This window comes from Vanacampus margaritifer, chromosome 1, assembly GCF_051991255.1.
Source record: "Vanacampus margaritifer isolate UIUO_Vmar chromosome 1, RoL_Vmar_1.0, whole genome shotgun sequence".
Taxonomy (NCBI): Eukaryota; Metazoa; Chordata; class Actinopteri; order Syngnathiformes; family Syngnathidae; genus Vanacampus; species Vanacampus margaritifer.
In genome coordinates, this window is record NC_135432.1 from 45,654,708 (window position 1) to 45,669,707 (window position 15,000).

A 15,000-nucleotide genomic window follows, 5' to 3' on the forward strand; every position below is an offset into this window, starting at 1 on the left:
CTTTGTCATCTGGAAATTGGTGTAGCATCATGCATGACGTTCAAAAAGCTTAGCTCCACAATGCACCTTTATGTATACAGTACAGTGAATGTAATGCTTGTTGTGTGTTTAGTTTTACAGTTAACTCCAACTGGGGTATCATTAAACAACTAAAGGATGCTTAGGACGTTTAGGGAAGGACAAATCACATTGTTTTGCTTTGCGCTTGCTACAAGCAACATGGTGCATTCAGGTTACTGTCACAACGTAGGGAACTTGTAAACCTACCGCTCTGTTCTGTACATTAATCGCTTTTCTTCGATTACTACATTTTAAAGATGGAGAGAAGCCAAAATCAAAATCACAAAATTTCGTTAAATCGTCTAGCCGTAACAGAGACCCCTGACTGTAGAGCAAATGAAGTTGTACATCAAGAAAGAATGCGAAAAAATAATTCCACCTAGAAAGCTTCAACAATTAGTGTAATTGCTTCCCAAACACTTACTGAGTGTTGTTGTTGTTGAGTAAACATGCCCATTACAGCTTTTTTGGAATGTATTGCAGACATCCATCCATCATTATCTACCGCTTAATCCAGGGTCGGGTGGCGGGACCAGCAGCTTTAGCAGGGAAGCCCAGACTTCCCTCTTCTCAGCCACTTCAACCAGCTCCTCCGGCGGGATCCCAAGGCGTTCCCAGACCAGCTTAGAGACATAGTCTCTCCAGCGTGTCCTGGTACGTCCTCGGGGCCTGCCGCCGGTGGGACATGCCCGGAACACCTCTCCAGGGAGGCGTCCAGGAGGCATCTGAACCAGATGCGGGAGCCATCTTAAGTGGCACGCCTCTTTCAGCTTGTGTGCGAGAGGGCTCAGGAAGATGGCTTCACGCACTTAACAGTGAAGCGCTTGCTGGCCGTGCACTCCTCGTTGAGAAGCACGACACCCTAATTAAGTGTAGCACTCGCTGGCCGTGCACTCCTTGTTGAGAAGCACGACGCCCTAATTAAGTGTAGCACTCGCTGGTTGTCCACTCCTCGTTGAGAAGTATGACGCACAAAGTGTCATAAGGAACTTTTTTCCTTTTCCCAAGAGCCAATGTTTTTCGAGGTGAAAGCAGAAAAAAAAAGCAACAATCAGTCCTGGCCCTGCAGCGGACTCAAGGTACGTTCAATGAACAGGCACACAGTAGGTAATCACAGGTATGCATAGAAAAAGCCCAGATGACTGACAGAGCGACAGGTTGTGACGCATTTTTTGACACTTCCCTTAAAAAATAAGTCGAGTGTGAATTACCTTGTTCCCAATTTGATTACGCATTCGACTAATTGGGAGCGTAATGGCGAAGAGCAGAGACATGCACGCACACTCTAGCAACGTTACACTGAGTCATGAAAGTGTCACAGTATTATCAATATTTAAAACAGATGACATAAAATGCAGTCAAATACAGTACTTCAAGAATATGCCATGCAATGTGAAAGCACATAAAGTATATACATAATTATATACAGTATTTGGATAAATTAACATGTATACATCCTAATATTTTGAATTACCGGTAATAAAGAATAAAAATAATTTTGCTGCTTTTGCTGATGTTTTAGATTTTTGGCGAGGTACCGGTATCGAGGTATTTTATACAGGTATAGTACCGGAGTAAAAATGTGGGTATCGTGACAACACTACTGCAAAGGAAACTCATTTCGGCCACTAGGTGTGGGAGCTGCCATTTATACAGAATATATTGTAATGTGTGGGTGGGAGAAAAATGAACTGCTTATCAACTCTAATCTCATCTGTGCCATCTGCGATTCAGTGGCGCCTATATAATATAATATAATATACCCAACCTCTTGGATTCCATCTAGCCGTGAATGACTTAAAAGTAATAAGATATAAGAATTCTGACCTGTCGGGACACAATTGTAGGACCCCTGTCTTCTCTTGCAACAGATATGTTGCAATCATTCAAGAAGTCAAGAGCTCCATCTAACTCCGATTTCAGACGAGAAGAGAGCCCACTCTGATCCAGATAGGGACCACAGTCCAGCACAACTTCTCTTGGCTGAGAGGCATATCTGAAATAAGTGGAATATAAAACACAATGAATGTATTGATAATGAATATATTAATGCCACACTATAATTCATTTTTACAAACTATTAATCATAGATAATTGTATCATAGGACCTGTCAAGAACTACAAGGTCAGTGGCAGTTTCAGCGTTGCTCTTCAGGACTTGCTCCAAATTCTGGATTTTTTGCTCAAGATCTGATGGGTTACACTTTCCATTCAGAATGGAGGCTGTGAGACCCAGAATACGCGGATTGCACAAGCTGCCTTCAAAAAGCTGCAGAAAGTGAAACGACAGCAAGATCATCAGCAAGCTATTCCACTAGACATTGACAGGATTCAGAAATGCTTTTTTTTTGTCTTCTAAGGTTTACCCCAGAAAAGTTGCTAAGACTGGCACCCTGGGAAAATATTCATCAACTTGGGGTGCGTGCACGACGACAACCAAGCGGTGAATCCTATTTGTCAAAAGGGGCATGGAGGTTTGCACAGATGCCAAACGTGATATCCAACAAGAACCGAAACATATTCGGTGAGGGCGTGTGTGTGTGTGTGTGTGTGTGTGTGTGTGTGTGTGTGTGTGTGTGTGTGTGTGTGGTGCGCGCGCGCGCGCGCGTGTCTGTGTGTGTTGGTGGATGGGGTGGGGGTTGGAGATTGGGTGGCAGGGACTCTCAGTCTGGTGTGGTTTGAGAAAAGACTGGCAGATAGAAATAAAAATAAAAAGCATGCCAATGTGATATATGTCCATGATTCCAGCGGATCGCGGGCTCATGAACTGCCACGGAAATTTAATGAGCATACCAGCGCAACATAAGGGTCCTTGGATCCAGCAGCAGGCCGTCGCCGTACTCACGACAGGTCAACGTGCTCTGTGGCGGCAGGCAACTGCTGATGCACCGCTAATGGCTGGATCTTCCCCACAGTTTTTGCAACAGTTATTTCAGATGAAAATATTTACCGTCAGAGTGAAGTAACTATAAACCTAAGTAAAGTGCAGCAGGTAAACGTGACAGTTGCAACTGGATATTCATTAATTGTATTTAATGTTATTTTGGAGGAATTTTTATTTGGATTTTTTTACTATTATTATTTATTGTTAGGAGTCAGCAGCGACCGCTGAGAAATCCCTATTTTTTGTCGGAATTCTTATTATTTATTATTATTCTCCGCAAACAATCACATTTTCGAGAACCTAAATATGAAAGAAAACGCACCAAACTTTACACACACATCAGACCTGGTGAAAATTGTTATATTTTAAGGTTTTCATCCCCCCAAAAATTGGTCTGTAGCAGCCCCTAAAGACGTTTAACGAGTCCTGTCCCGCTACGTTTGACCTACTTACGGCTACGAAAATTGGCTGGTACGTGTAGCGCCCCCAAACTAGCAAAGACTTTGGTAGCCGTACCCTAAAATGCACAACAAGTGCCTATGAATATTTCAATGTCCAATTTTGGCCCATTTTTGCAGATTTACAGGGGTCATACTTTTGCCCCCTTGTCTAGATGGCTAACGTAATTGACTTAAAACTTGGGCTGTACCATCTCAACACCCGAGACAAACATCAGGGGAAAAAAAATCTTGTGCTTTCAACAGACTACATGACGGGGGTGGGGCATCAAATTTTGCCTTTCAAAATTCCTTTTTCACGAAGCATTCTCGGTTGTACGTTTTCACCTAGAGCCACCAAAATTTTGAGGTATATGTAACAAAAGATGAACAAAAGACATGTAGTCATGTGCTAAAAACCCAACAAGAAGTCAGCCATTTTGAATTTATTTTGGGACTTGCACACACTTTTTTGCACCCGAGTCCAATCACCTCATTTTGAAATCGTCCGATTCCGGGTCCCAATCCGATACCTCGCATTGGAGGGAAAAAAAAAGTGTTTGTTTGGTTAATAATAATGCATCAGTTTTATATAGCGCTTTTCTAGACACTCAAATACGCTTTACAGTGGATACATAATTCATGTACTCACACATCCACACACTGGTGGTGGTAAACTACTTTTAGTAGCCACAGCTGCCCTGGGGCAGGCTGTCAGGAGCGTGACTGCCAGTGTGCACCTACGGCCCCTCCGACCACCACCAAACATTCGCAGCATTCATAGCACTGGAAGCAATGTGTGTGAAGTGTCTTTCCCAAGGACACGACACATGACTTGGGGAGAGCAGGGATCGAACAGCCAACCTTCTGGTTACTGGACAACCGTCTTTACCTCTGCGCCACGGCCGCCACAATTATATTAACCAGTATATTAATTTTTCACAAAATTATTTATTTTTGAGAACCTACTGTAGCCGTTTTAAAGCATGCTACTTAACACAAATTGATGGGCTAACCTAATAATGTTTTACTTTAGGAAGAAAAAATACAGTATACATGTGCGTGAAACAAGCCAACTTAAAAACAAACAAAAGGCTGCATTTGAAGACAAGCAAACAAAATGTATTTAATCTTACCATATCCTGACTTTGGGTCTGGACTCGCACCAGGCTCGACTGCCGGTCCAGGCGGGATTTGGCGACCCCGCGAAGGACGTCCGACCCTCCGGATTCGCACTAGGTTAGTCTGTTTGTCTATGCACAAGAGACTAAGCCAAGTTCCCGGGCACTGTCAATTTAGGAACTTATAATAGTTTACTTGAATGAAGTCTGCATGGGACTTTTTTTAAGCCTTATTATATTGTGAATCATGTAGTGTTCATGTGGCATAGTTGAGAAAGCTGACTATTTCAGTCTGTTAAAGATTGTTTTACTAAAAGCTGGTAAATTTAAGTTTTTCAGTTATTTTTGACTGAAAAGTTTTTCAGTAATTTTTTTGACTGAATAATTGATGCACGTGTCAGCAAGGGTTTTGTATTAATTCTGTTGAATAAGTAAATACTGCTTTTGTCTAAAATCAAGGTAATTATATGGTTTCTTTTTTTCAGATAATATAGCCAATGGCACTCACCATAAATAAATTGGGAAAAAATAAAGATAATCGATGTGAACGGAATTGGTACCGGCCGATCTTACTCACAGATGATCGGTATCAGCAGCATAAAACCCTCAGCATCCCTAGTGAAAATCGCGAAAATGTTTGTGGATCTGAAAAATACGTGAAAATATTTGTGGATATGGAAAAAAACACGTCAAAATCACAAATTTATTTGTGTGAACATTTTTTAGACAAATCTTTTCCCATACAGCACACATCAAGTAAACTGCTACCCGAGGCATTTGGCAAAATGGTCCTATACATGCCACTTATATGATCTATGAGATTTTTCAAGTTGCACGTTAGAAGCAGTTTTTTGGATCTCATGGTGAGGTCATGTTTGTTTTCACCTGCGCGCGCTGCGTGTCAGCGTGTGCGCTTCCCAAAGTGTCCCGGATATGACGGTACAGCGCTTCTTAGTTCCACTTTTATTTTGAATGTTATGTATCACCTTGAATAACATATTTTAAAAATCAAAATCAGGACGTTTGTGGATTTGTCTCTATCTCCTATGGTACAGTTTGGTATATTAAGGGTCTCCGATCTTATGGGTAGAAAATGGCTTGCTCTCTTTGATGATGCGATGTTATTTTTTGAAAAACAAACAAAAAAACAGGCCGTTTTTGGTGTCTCCTGAAATGTGATGTTTGGGAGGTACACGGAGTTGACCTGATACCAGCGATAACAATCTTTTAAGTTTTGAAAAATCCTTGTGTACCAGGCCTGAGTTACCTGAGCAGTCACAACAAAAATGTACAGCTATAATCCGGTTCACTTTTTGTGGCCTTGCTATTTTGCAGATTTTTTTTGTGCAATTTTGCATGCATTTTCTTTCCAGTGACGTACCTATTTTTTTTTTAATTTGTAAAGGTTTGAACATTGAGAATGCTTAAATAAGAGAGAAATGTTAGAAAATGTAAATGCCTCGATGAGAAAAGTGTATAAACTGTGTGGTGAGGGGTTTTACAGCCTTAAAAAAAAAAAGCTAACTACTTCGCGGATTTCATTTATTGCGAGTATTTCTTGGAACCCCAGCGGAAAACGAGGGAACACTGCATACCAAATGAAGAAACAAACAATCAAACTGATTAGAATAATTCTTACAAACTCACCTTCATTATCTCACAGTAGGGATGATCTTTGATTGCAAGATGACAATCATCAAAAACCAACAAGTTGATTTTTGACAAAGGCAAGATTTGATGCTTCAGTATATGCAGGAATATATGGCAAGTCATTACCAGCACCTACAAGATAAAGACAGTTCACAAGAAGGAATGAAATTTCAAGTTTTAAGTGTAACTTATCTAACTCTATTGCCTATTCATTCCAATCATAGTCCCAAAGTCGCCACTGGCTTGAAGATAGTTCTAGAGAGTACTAGTTGTGACTTTGGATTATTACAGTCTCTGGTGGATAAAAAAGAAAAGAAAAAAAACTTGAACCTGTTAGATCGAGAGATAGATACTTTATTAATCCCCTAAAGAGGAAATTCAGTTGTCCATCAGTAGCATCAGGAAATAAATAGGATAGTCTCAAAAGTGCCCGCTGGACCAGGTTGTCCAGCTTGCTGTGGTTTCTACCTGAGATGTTATTGCCCCAGCAGACAGTGGCAGAAAAAAATAACAGCAGCAACAACGGATTGATAAAAACCTTATTCATTATTAAATTACCATCCTGCTCCGAAGCACAAGTTCTTACAGATGCCTCAACATGTTTACAGAATATCTCATGAGGTAATTTCTTTCTGAGAAGTTTTTGCATTTGCAAAATATGAAATTAGACAGTATCTTGTCAACGATGGGGCTTCATAAGGGTTCCACCATGACTGAAAGACCCCTCAATTGTGGCGCTTGATGTTGGCACTGGGAGTGCTGTCATTACAACTGGGAAAGGAGTTTTTGAAAAACTGTCAAAATGTAGTGTTCTTGAATTTAATCAATTTATTTGCATTAGTGATACCAAATACTGTTTTGAACTTAAATCTACTTTAATGGGCGCTGCCATTTCTAAGCATCATCTCGCTCATTGGATCGGGGACGTCACTAGACGAAACTTAATGTGCCATATCTATAAAACCGTCACAGCATAAACGAAAATTTTAACAGCACTACCGCAGCACAAACAATTGACACCATTATGGGTGCATTTTGTAGGAAGGGATGGGGGGGGGGTGCTGGATGATGGCATCATAAATTAAATATGCCATATCTATAAAACCGTTGCAGCACAAATGGAAATTTTAACTGCACAAACCAGCACTAACGCAGCACAAACGATTGGCACCATTTCGGCTCCAATCTGAACTAAACGTAAGGCTGGATGACTTCATACAAAACTAAAATGTTTAATATCATGTATAATATACAAAAGGGTTTGGGTCAGTTTCTCAATAGATGGGGGGCTGGGTGAACTCTGTATGACCTAAAAAATAATGTATAATAACTGCAAAACAGTAATAGCACAAACAAAACTTTTTATGGCACCAACTAGCACAAACGCAGCACAAACGAAAGAGACTATTTCCATAAATTTTTGCATGAGGTGTGGGGCCAACTTCACGTACGTCAAAAAGTTAACATAATGTCGCACCACAGAGTTGGCAGGAGGAGCTATCCCTCCATCTTTAAAAAGTCACTACTATGGATGAAATTTCCATCTTAAAAAGCACCAGCTCCGGGGTATGGCGTATATGTCACGCAGGAGGCGGGACTTCCGACTTCCGTGTGTCCCACACCGGCGCTGTTTCCGGTTGCTGTTTGCGACGTGTGGCCCGTGCTTGCGCTTCCGCCCTTGTGCCCTTCGGTTGCGCGTTCCCGTTGATGGGTATGTGTGTAGTATGTCTGTCTCAGTTCTCCGAAGCATTTCAGAGAGCTGAGATGACCTGCGCCTATCGGCGGGAGCGCACAGTTGGGGGCAGCGGGGGTGGGGGTGCGAGTGTTGGGACGCGGCCTGTGTGTCGCAGCAGTGGCCGGAAACGCCGTGAGTGTGTGACTTACGGAAGTCGGAAGTCTGTGGCATCTACCCCATTGAATATACAGATTACAAAAATCTATGTTAACACATTTTTAAAGAACAAGGTTATTTTAACTCCAGATTTAATTATGTCATATGAAATATTCAAATAGATTTTTAAATATACAGTATATCAGTGGTAGGGAATCCTGGTCCTCGAGAGCTGCTGTCCTGCTTGTTTGATTGATGAACAAGATCATTATCAGGCTTCTACAGAGCTTGCTGATTAGCTGATCAGTTGAGTCAGCTGTGTTTGAGTAGAGAGACATGGAAAACAGGCCGGACAGTGGCTCTCGAGGAACAGGGTTCCCTATCCCTGCACACAGCATAGTTAGTTTTGCTGTTAGCATAATGCTGCTATTATTGTCCATAGGGGGCATCTAAAAAATAATAAATACTTGTGCAAAATGTCGAATTCCCATTTGCACAAAACACAGACCATCGATCCATCAATCCATTTCCCGAACCGCTTATTCCTCCGCCATCATACGTGGCAAAAGCCAACTTCAAAATAAAAGACTACCAAATAGTACATGGACGTCAATGCAATAGCCTTATCCTGAAATCATAATCAATCGCTAATTAACTCATGTGCTCCCAAAAACTTATAGATACATTCTATTTTAAATATTAGCATGGTAATAAAAAAGTTTGTATACGTTTAAATGTTTTTTTATGTTTGAGTATACACAAGGCTTTGATGCAGCCTCTGAACTGAAAAGAACACTAAAAGCAATGGAAGTTATTACAAATACGGCCAGCAGGTGGCAGCAGAGTATAAGAGATCAGCCATGGCCATGTTGCAAAAAGGCTTTTTATCTCATGTTTTAAACAGATTTGTGAATAATGATGAAACTTAGCTATATTCTAATGCTAAGTGCTGCAAAACGGAAACAGATACAAATGTACTTTTTTTTCCTGATGAAAAAAGATACTCTAATCTTTTGGTAGGTTCCATGTTTTTATAGCAATAGAACACAATATTCTGTGGGCCTTGCAAAATCAGTCAAAATCCAGTAAAACAGCTGGAGGTGAAGGTGATTGTTTCAGTGAAAATGGCTGGGAGTGAATGAGTTAAAGACTCCAAGAACCTGCTAGTTAATTACGCCACCATTGTATTATACGGCAAGTGTAAACATTGACATATTTCGCGAGACACAAGGTGCATTCAAATACAGCCAGACATTTCATACGCACACAGAAAAGCCCATCAATGCATTAAATGTTAGAAATTGCAAATATCTAGACCATAGGTGTCAAACTCCGGTCCTGGAGGCCCGCAGTCCTGCAGGTTTTGGATGTTTCCGTTCTCTAACACAGCTGATATATGATCAGCTCATCAACAAGCTCTGCATGAGCCTGATAACGATCCTGCTGATTGGAATCAGCTTTTTTTGGAAGAGGGAAACCTATGTTTGACACCTATGATCTAGTCAATGTGTGCTCTATTAATCTATAAAAGCTGACATATCAAGAGGAATGATGGGGGGTGAAATCACTTTTACATTTTACCTAATTACAATCAATGGTACATCTAGTCACTTATGTTTACAATAGCTAATCAAATAATTACGCTTCCATCCTCTATTCTAGTGGTTGGTATGTAAATGAATGAAAAATAAAGAATAAACCTGCCTTTCTTATATATAATGCTTATAACATTTGCCACCAAAAACTGGACTGACTTTACATTAGTCCCCTTTAAAAGTCCCCTGAACAAGAATAATAATCAGTCATAGTATAAGTTTTATTTTCATCAGTCATCTGAGCTTCAATGACAATGTTTGCACATACTCCTGGTTGGGAAACACTGATTCGATTAGTTATGAATCTAAGCACACTCTAAAGAAGAATTGTGGAACAAACAAATATTTGATTCAACTGGTAACACATAATTGAATTAAGTTAATCCAAAATGAATATATTAGTTTAATGAACTGATAATTAAGTAAAATTAACTTTGGATTAATTTACCATATTATCCCGACTATAAAGCGCACTTAAAAGTTTTAAATATTCTCAAAAATCGCTGGTGCGCCTAATAGTGAGGTGCGCCTTTTGAAGAAGAAGACTGGCAGGCATGAGAACCTAAAAGACTCAACTGAAAGATGATGTGAGTCTATTGGGTTCTCATGCATGTCAGTCCGCAACCAGGGTCGGGTTTCCTGTATATAAGATACAGGAGGACATCATGGTGCTCAATGATTTCGCTTTATGGAACTGCTAGACAGACTAGTGTGAGTTACGCCACAATTTGTGAATGGATTGTGCATGCATGCGTGGGCCAAATGTGTCTGCTTCCACTAATCAAGTTTTCGCAAAAGCCGGCATCATTTCTGAGGAGCCGCACGCTAACGAGACAATACTACAATGATGAGAGGGAACCTGGGGCCTCATTTATAAAGCTTGTATACGATCAAAATGAGGCCAAAACTCTACGTATGAACATTTCTGCCCCAAAAGTGGTATTTATAGAAAACAAACTGAACGTGAAACTTTACGCGCTGCCACATCAAGTCTGGACCTACCATACCAATCCGCACATTCTGGAGACATGGGAAAACAGTGACACCAACAGCTTCGTGGTGCATTTCAATTCCTCAAACGGCATGTATGCTGGATGATGGGCCACAATGTTTGTAATGTTGCTCCAGACTTGCTCCGATGACACAAAGTACGCCGCGGAGCAGAAAGCACACGAATGAACTTAACTAAACATTTTAAATTGTTGTCTTCTCTCACTGATGACCTATTTTGAAAAAGTCTCATGCAATAAATCATATTAATGACAACTTATGTGGACAAATACTGCACACATTAAATCATTGCGCAACAATTTACGCGCCTACAGTAATTTCACCAGCCCGTCGGCACAAATGTCATTGCAGTATAAAAGGCTACATAAAATTATTATATTGACACAAAACCGTATAAATAAAAAATAGCTAGAATACAGTCAGGTACAAGGATCTTTGCTGGGGAGCTTGACGCTTTGTCCTGCAAATAAAGAAATGTGTCCATAAAGTCTGTCAAAAGCGTTTACAATGCAGTCCACACAGCCGTGGTGATGTTCGATGAAGATTCATAAGCAACACATTGGGAATAGATATTAATAATAATAACAACAACAACGAAACGGCCTATTGATTGCCTAATTTTTACCTCTGCAGTGACAGCTCAATTTCCCTAAAGTACATTAAGTAAAGACAATAAGATTGGTGATATTATTTCTTTATGCTCACCTTTGTATCATACCAAATTTTTTAAGTTTTTTTAAATTCCATTTTTTTTGCCGCTGTGCGCCCTGCGTCCAATATTCGCAGCCAATAATCACGGCCTTCCGTGACTCGACCTCTGCAATGAGGATTTCATAATGTACATCTTTGTATTTTTTTTTTATATCTTTTTTTATTATTATTCACACAAAAATTTAATGTAGCCTATATCATGGTGAAGTTATCCTTTTCTCTTCGCTTTCCCTGTCCGTCATCCATTGTTTTGATGATCAACGTCACATGCTGCTTATGAATACGCAAATTCATTAATGAGTAGATTTGTATTGCTTAATATGGGGCGAAATAGGCAGACATAGGGCGTGTTGAATCAGCTGCACACACCGGTTGGGACGTGTGGCATTTATAAAGGGAAATTGCCTGCACGTGTGTGTATGTGTGTCTACGCATGGTTTTATAAATCTTTTTTTTTTTCTGCGTACGTTTGGTTTTATAAATCTTTTTTTTTTCTGCGTACGTTAAGTGTGGGTTTCATTCGCAAGTACTTTTGGACGCAGGCGCTCACACAGTTTCATAAATGAGGCCCATGGCGTGTTTAATGGAGAACTTGCCCAGCTGTTTGATTTTGATTTGTGGATGAGGATAGATCAATAGTAACCTGAGTACATTGTTAAATACTTCAAGTACAACAAAACTCAGTTTTGCTCCACTGCCTTTTTTTTGTCATACTTTCTTTATTGGTTATATAATGTCAATAGTCAAAGGCAAAAGTTTTCACACAAAATAGTGAACAACCTTAAGAACAAAGTCCCCTACCCTATCCCTCCCCAGGCACATATTTCATTGACAATGGAAAAGATATACCACATTAATCATGGCAAAAAGACGAAGAAGAAAACAAAATAGAATAAAATAAATCAATAAAAAGTTAAACCAAAATTAAAGCAAGAGACATCTCGTAAAGGCAGCCGATGAGGGACAAACTGGTCCTCATTTCAGTCGAGATTAGGCACCCAAATTAGGACTGCTTATTCCTTTAATATATAACAAAAATGGGTTCCAGGTCTCTTGAAATGAGCACTCAGATCCTAATAAAGTCAATCTGATCTTCTCCACTTGGAGAAAATGAAGTAACTCTTCAATCCAATCCGCAGGTGGAGGCGGGGCCGAGGACTTCCATCTCAGTAGAATTAGCCTCCTGGCCAGCAAAGTTGAGAATGCTACCATGTCCTTCTTATTTGAAGGAAGACGAAGTGCAGACGGAAGAACACCGAACATAGCAATTAAAACATTTGGAACAATATCTACCCCCGTAACCTTGGATAACGCTTCAAAAATATCAGACCAATATGTATGTAAACAAGGGCAGAGCAAAAACATATGAATGTAGTCAGCTTTAACCAGTTTGCACCGATCCCAAAGAGGAGAGACCATATTAAATATGTTGGCTAGCCTAACTTTTATGTAATGGGCCCTATAAAGAATCCTGCACTGAGTAAAGCAATGCTTGGCGCAAATTGATGATCTATGTGTTCTCTGCAGAATTGCCTTCCAAGTATCATCTGAAAAATCTTGGTTTAAATCGGTCTGCCAAACAGTTCTAAGAATATACTCCTATATAAGAGGAGTCCGAGCCGATTTTATGAATCTTAGCATAAATGACAGACACTGCGCCTTTGAATGAAGACAAATGTTCTGAAGCAGGAGGGATTGTAGGAAAATGCAGCCACAAAGAACGTACAAAACTGCGTATTTAGAGGTACCTAAAAAAAAATTCCTTGAGGTAACAAAAACGTGTCAATTAATTGTTGAAAAAAAAAGCAAACGTGGAGTCAATAAATAAATCATTAAAAATCTTTAGGCCCAGGCTAGACCACATGGAAAATGTGCTGTCCAGCAATGATGGGGCGAAGGTAGGGTTGGCTGAGATCGGAGCCCGGGCAGGGTTGGTCTGAAGCATCTAAACTGATTACAAATTTCAAGACATGAGCATACCACAACATTTTTAGAAAGAATAGGTGGAAGTGAAGGATAAAACAGGCAAATATAATCGGGCTTTCAATGTTACCGGATGAACAGCATTTGCTTTTACAACCAACCATAAAGAAGGCCTCTCTGTGCTGTCATAACGGAGCCAGTATGCAAGTTTCTGATGTTCACTGCTCAATAATAAAACAAAACATTTGGGAGAGCCATACCATGCATCTCTTTGGGACGCTGCAAAACCTGATTACGCAACCTAGGTGTTTTCTTCTCCCAAACAAAATCTGTAAAAAGTCTATCTACTTTCTTAAAAAAAAAAAGAGGGAGAAAAATCGGAATGCATTGAAACAAATATAGAAAACGTGGCAGAATGTTCATTTTAATAGCATTCACTCTAGCCGCGGTAGAAAGATTAAGTAAGGACCACCTCTCAAAGTATTTTTTAATCGCCGTAAGTAGGGAGAAAAAATGCATCCTACGGAGAGCCACCAAAGTGTTTGTCACATACACCCCTAGGTAGACAAAGCCTGAAATTAGATACTTTGAATGGAAATGTCAGTGGGTGTCCCTTGGCCAATTTATTTACAGTGTAAATTTCACTCTTTCCCAGGCTCAATTTATATCCCGAAACCTCACCAAAAGTACATAGGACAGAGGGCTGCAGGAACAGAACGAGACAAATCCGACAGAAATAACAAAAGATCATCCGCATAGAGAGCTATTTTCAGTTCCACCCCGTTTCTTACAATGCCGCGGAGATTGGAGTGAGACTTCAGCGCCACTGACAGCGGCTCCATAACCACGGGAAATAAAAATGGGCTCAAAGGACAGCCTTTTCTGGTGGATCGAAATAGTCGAAAATATTCAGAATTTGTACAATTAGTTCTAACAGACGCTTGCGGAGAAGAATACCGCAGTCTAATCCAAGACACAAACCTCGGCCCAAACCCAAATTTGTCTTAACTGGAAAAAAAAAAATCGATCAAAAGCCTTTTCTGCATCGAGAGTCAATAAAGCTTCAGAGTAAGTTTCTGAAGGATTAAACACCACATTAAATACCTTTCTGAGATTAAAAAAAAAAAAAAAAAAAAGTGCCTGTTGCGAATTAATCCTGTTTGGTCTTGTGAGACGATTAACGACAGTACCCACGCCCCCTCTAACCAAAGGGCCAGTACTTAAGGCATCAGTTTAAAATCCATATTTAAGAGACTATTTGGGCGATAGGAACCACATTTTAACGGGTCCTTACTCTTCTTTAGAATTAAAGAAATAGAGGCCTGATTTAAAGTTTGGGGAAGCATACCATGCTGCAAGGCTTTCGTGAACATCTCCATCAAATATTGAGCTAACTGCTTCCAAAACGTCTTACAGAACTTGGACGAAAAAACGTCAGAGCCTGGGCTTTTGCGCCTCTGTACGGATTTCATAGCTCTCTCCAATTCTAGTGCAGTAATGGGACAGTCTAATTCCTCTTGCAAAGCCTTATCTAAAACTGGGAGGGACAACCCATCAAAAAAAGATTCAAAATCTAAAGAACCCGAAGAATGATCTGACTTATACAATGTTTTATAAAACTCCATAAATGTTTTGTTAATTTCCAATTGGTCAGACAAAATTCCTAACTCATTGTCCACACTTGGAATCACCTGAGATGCGAACCTTTGACACAGCCAGTGAGCCAACAGACTGCTAGTTTTGTCTCCCTGTTCATAAAACCTTGACCTTGAAAGAA

At 40.1% G+C, this 15,000-nt stretch overlaps 1 protein-coding gene across 5 annotated transcripts in view; it reads right to left on the minus strand.

Annotated features, from left to right (window-relative positions):
• Positions 1-15,000, minus strand: part of dicer1 (dicer 1, ribonuclease type III) — a 167,088-nt gene that overhangs the window by 114,168 nt on the left and 37,920 nt on the right. For 4 of the 5 annotated variants that reach the window (XM_077558777.1, XM_077559962.1, XM_077557977.1 and 1 more), the window contains exons 6-8: positions 6,150-6,284; positions 2,169-2,329; positions 1,888-2,056 (exon numbers count right to left, since the gene is read on the minus strand). In XM_077558777.1, coding sequence (XP_077414903.1) covers positions 1,888-2,056; positions 2,169-2,329; positions 6,150-6,284 — 465 coding nt within the window. Of the gene's footprint in view, positions 1-1,887; positions 2,057-2,168; positions 2,330-4,517; positions 6,121-6,149; positions 6,285-15,000 lie in introns of those variants that run through there. The other variant, XM_077560042.1, reaches the window with a different exon arrangement.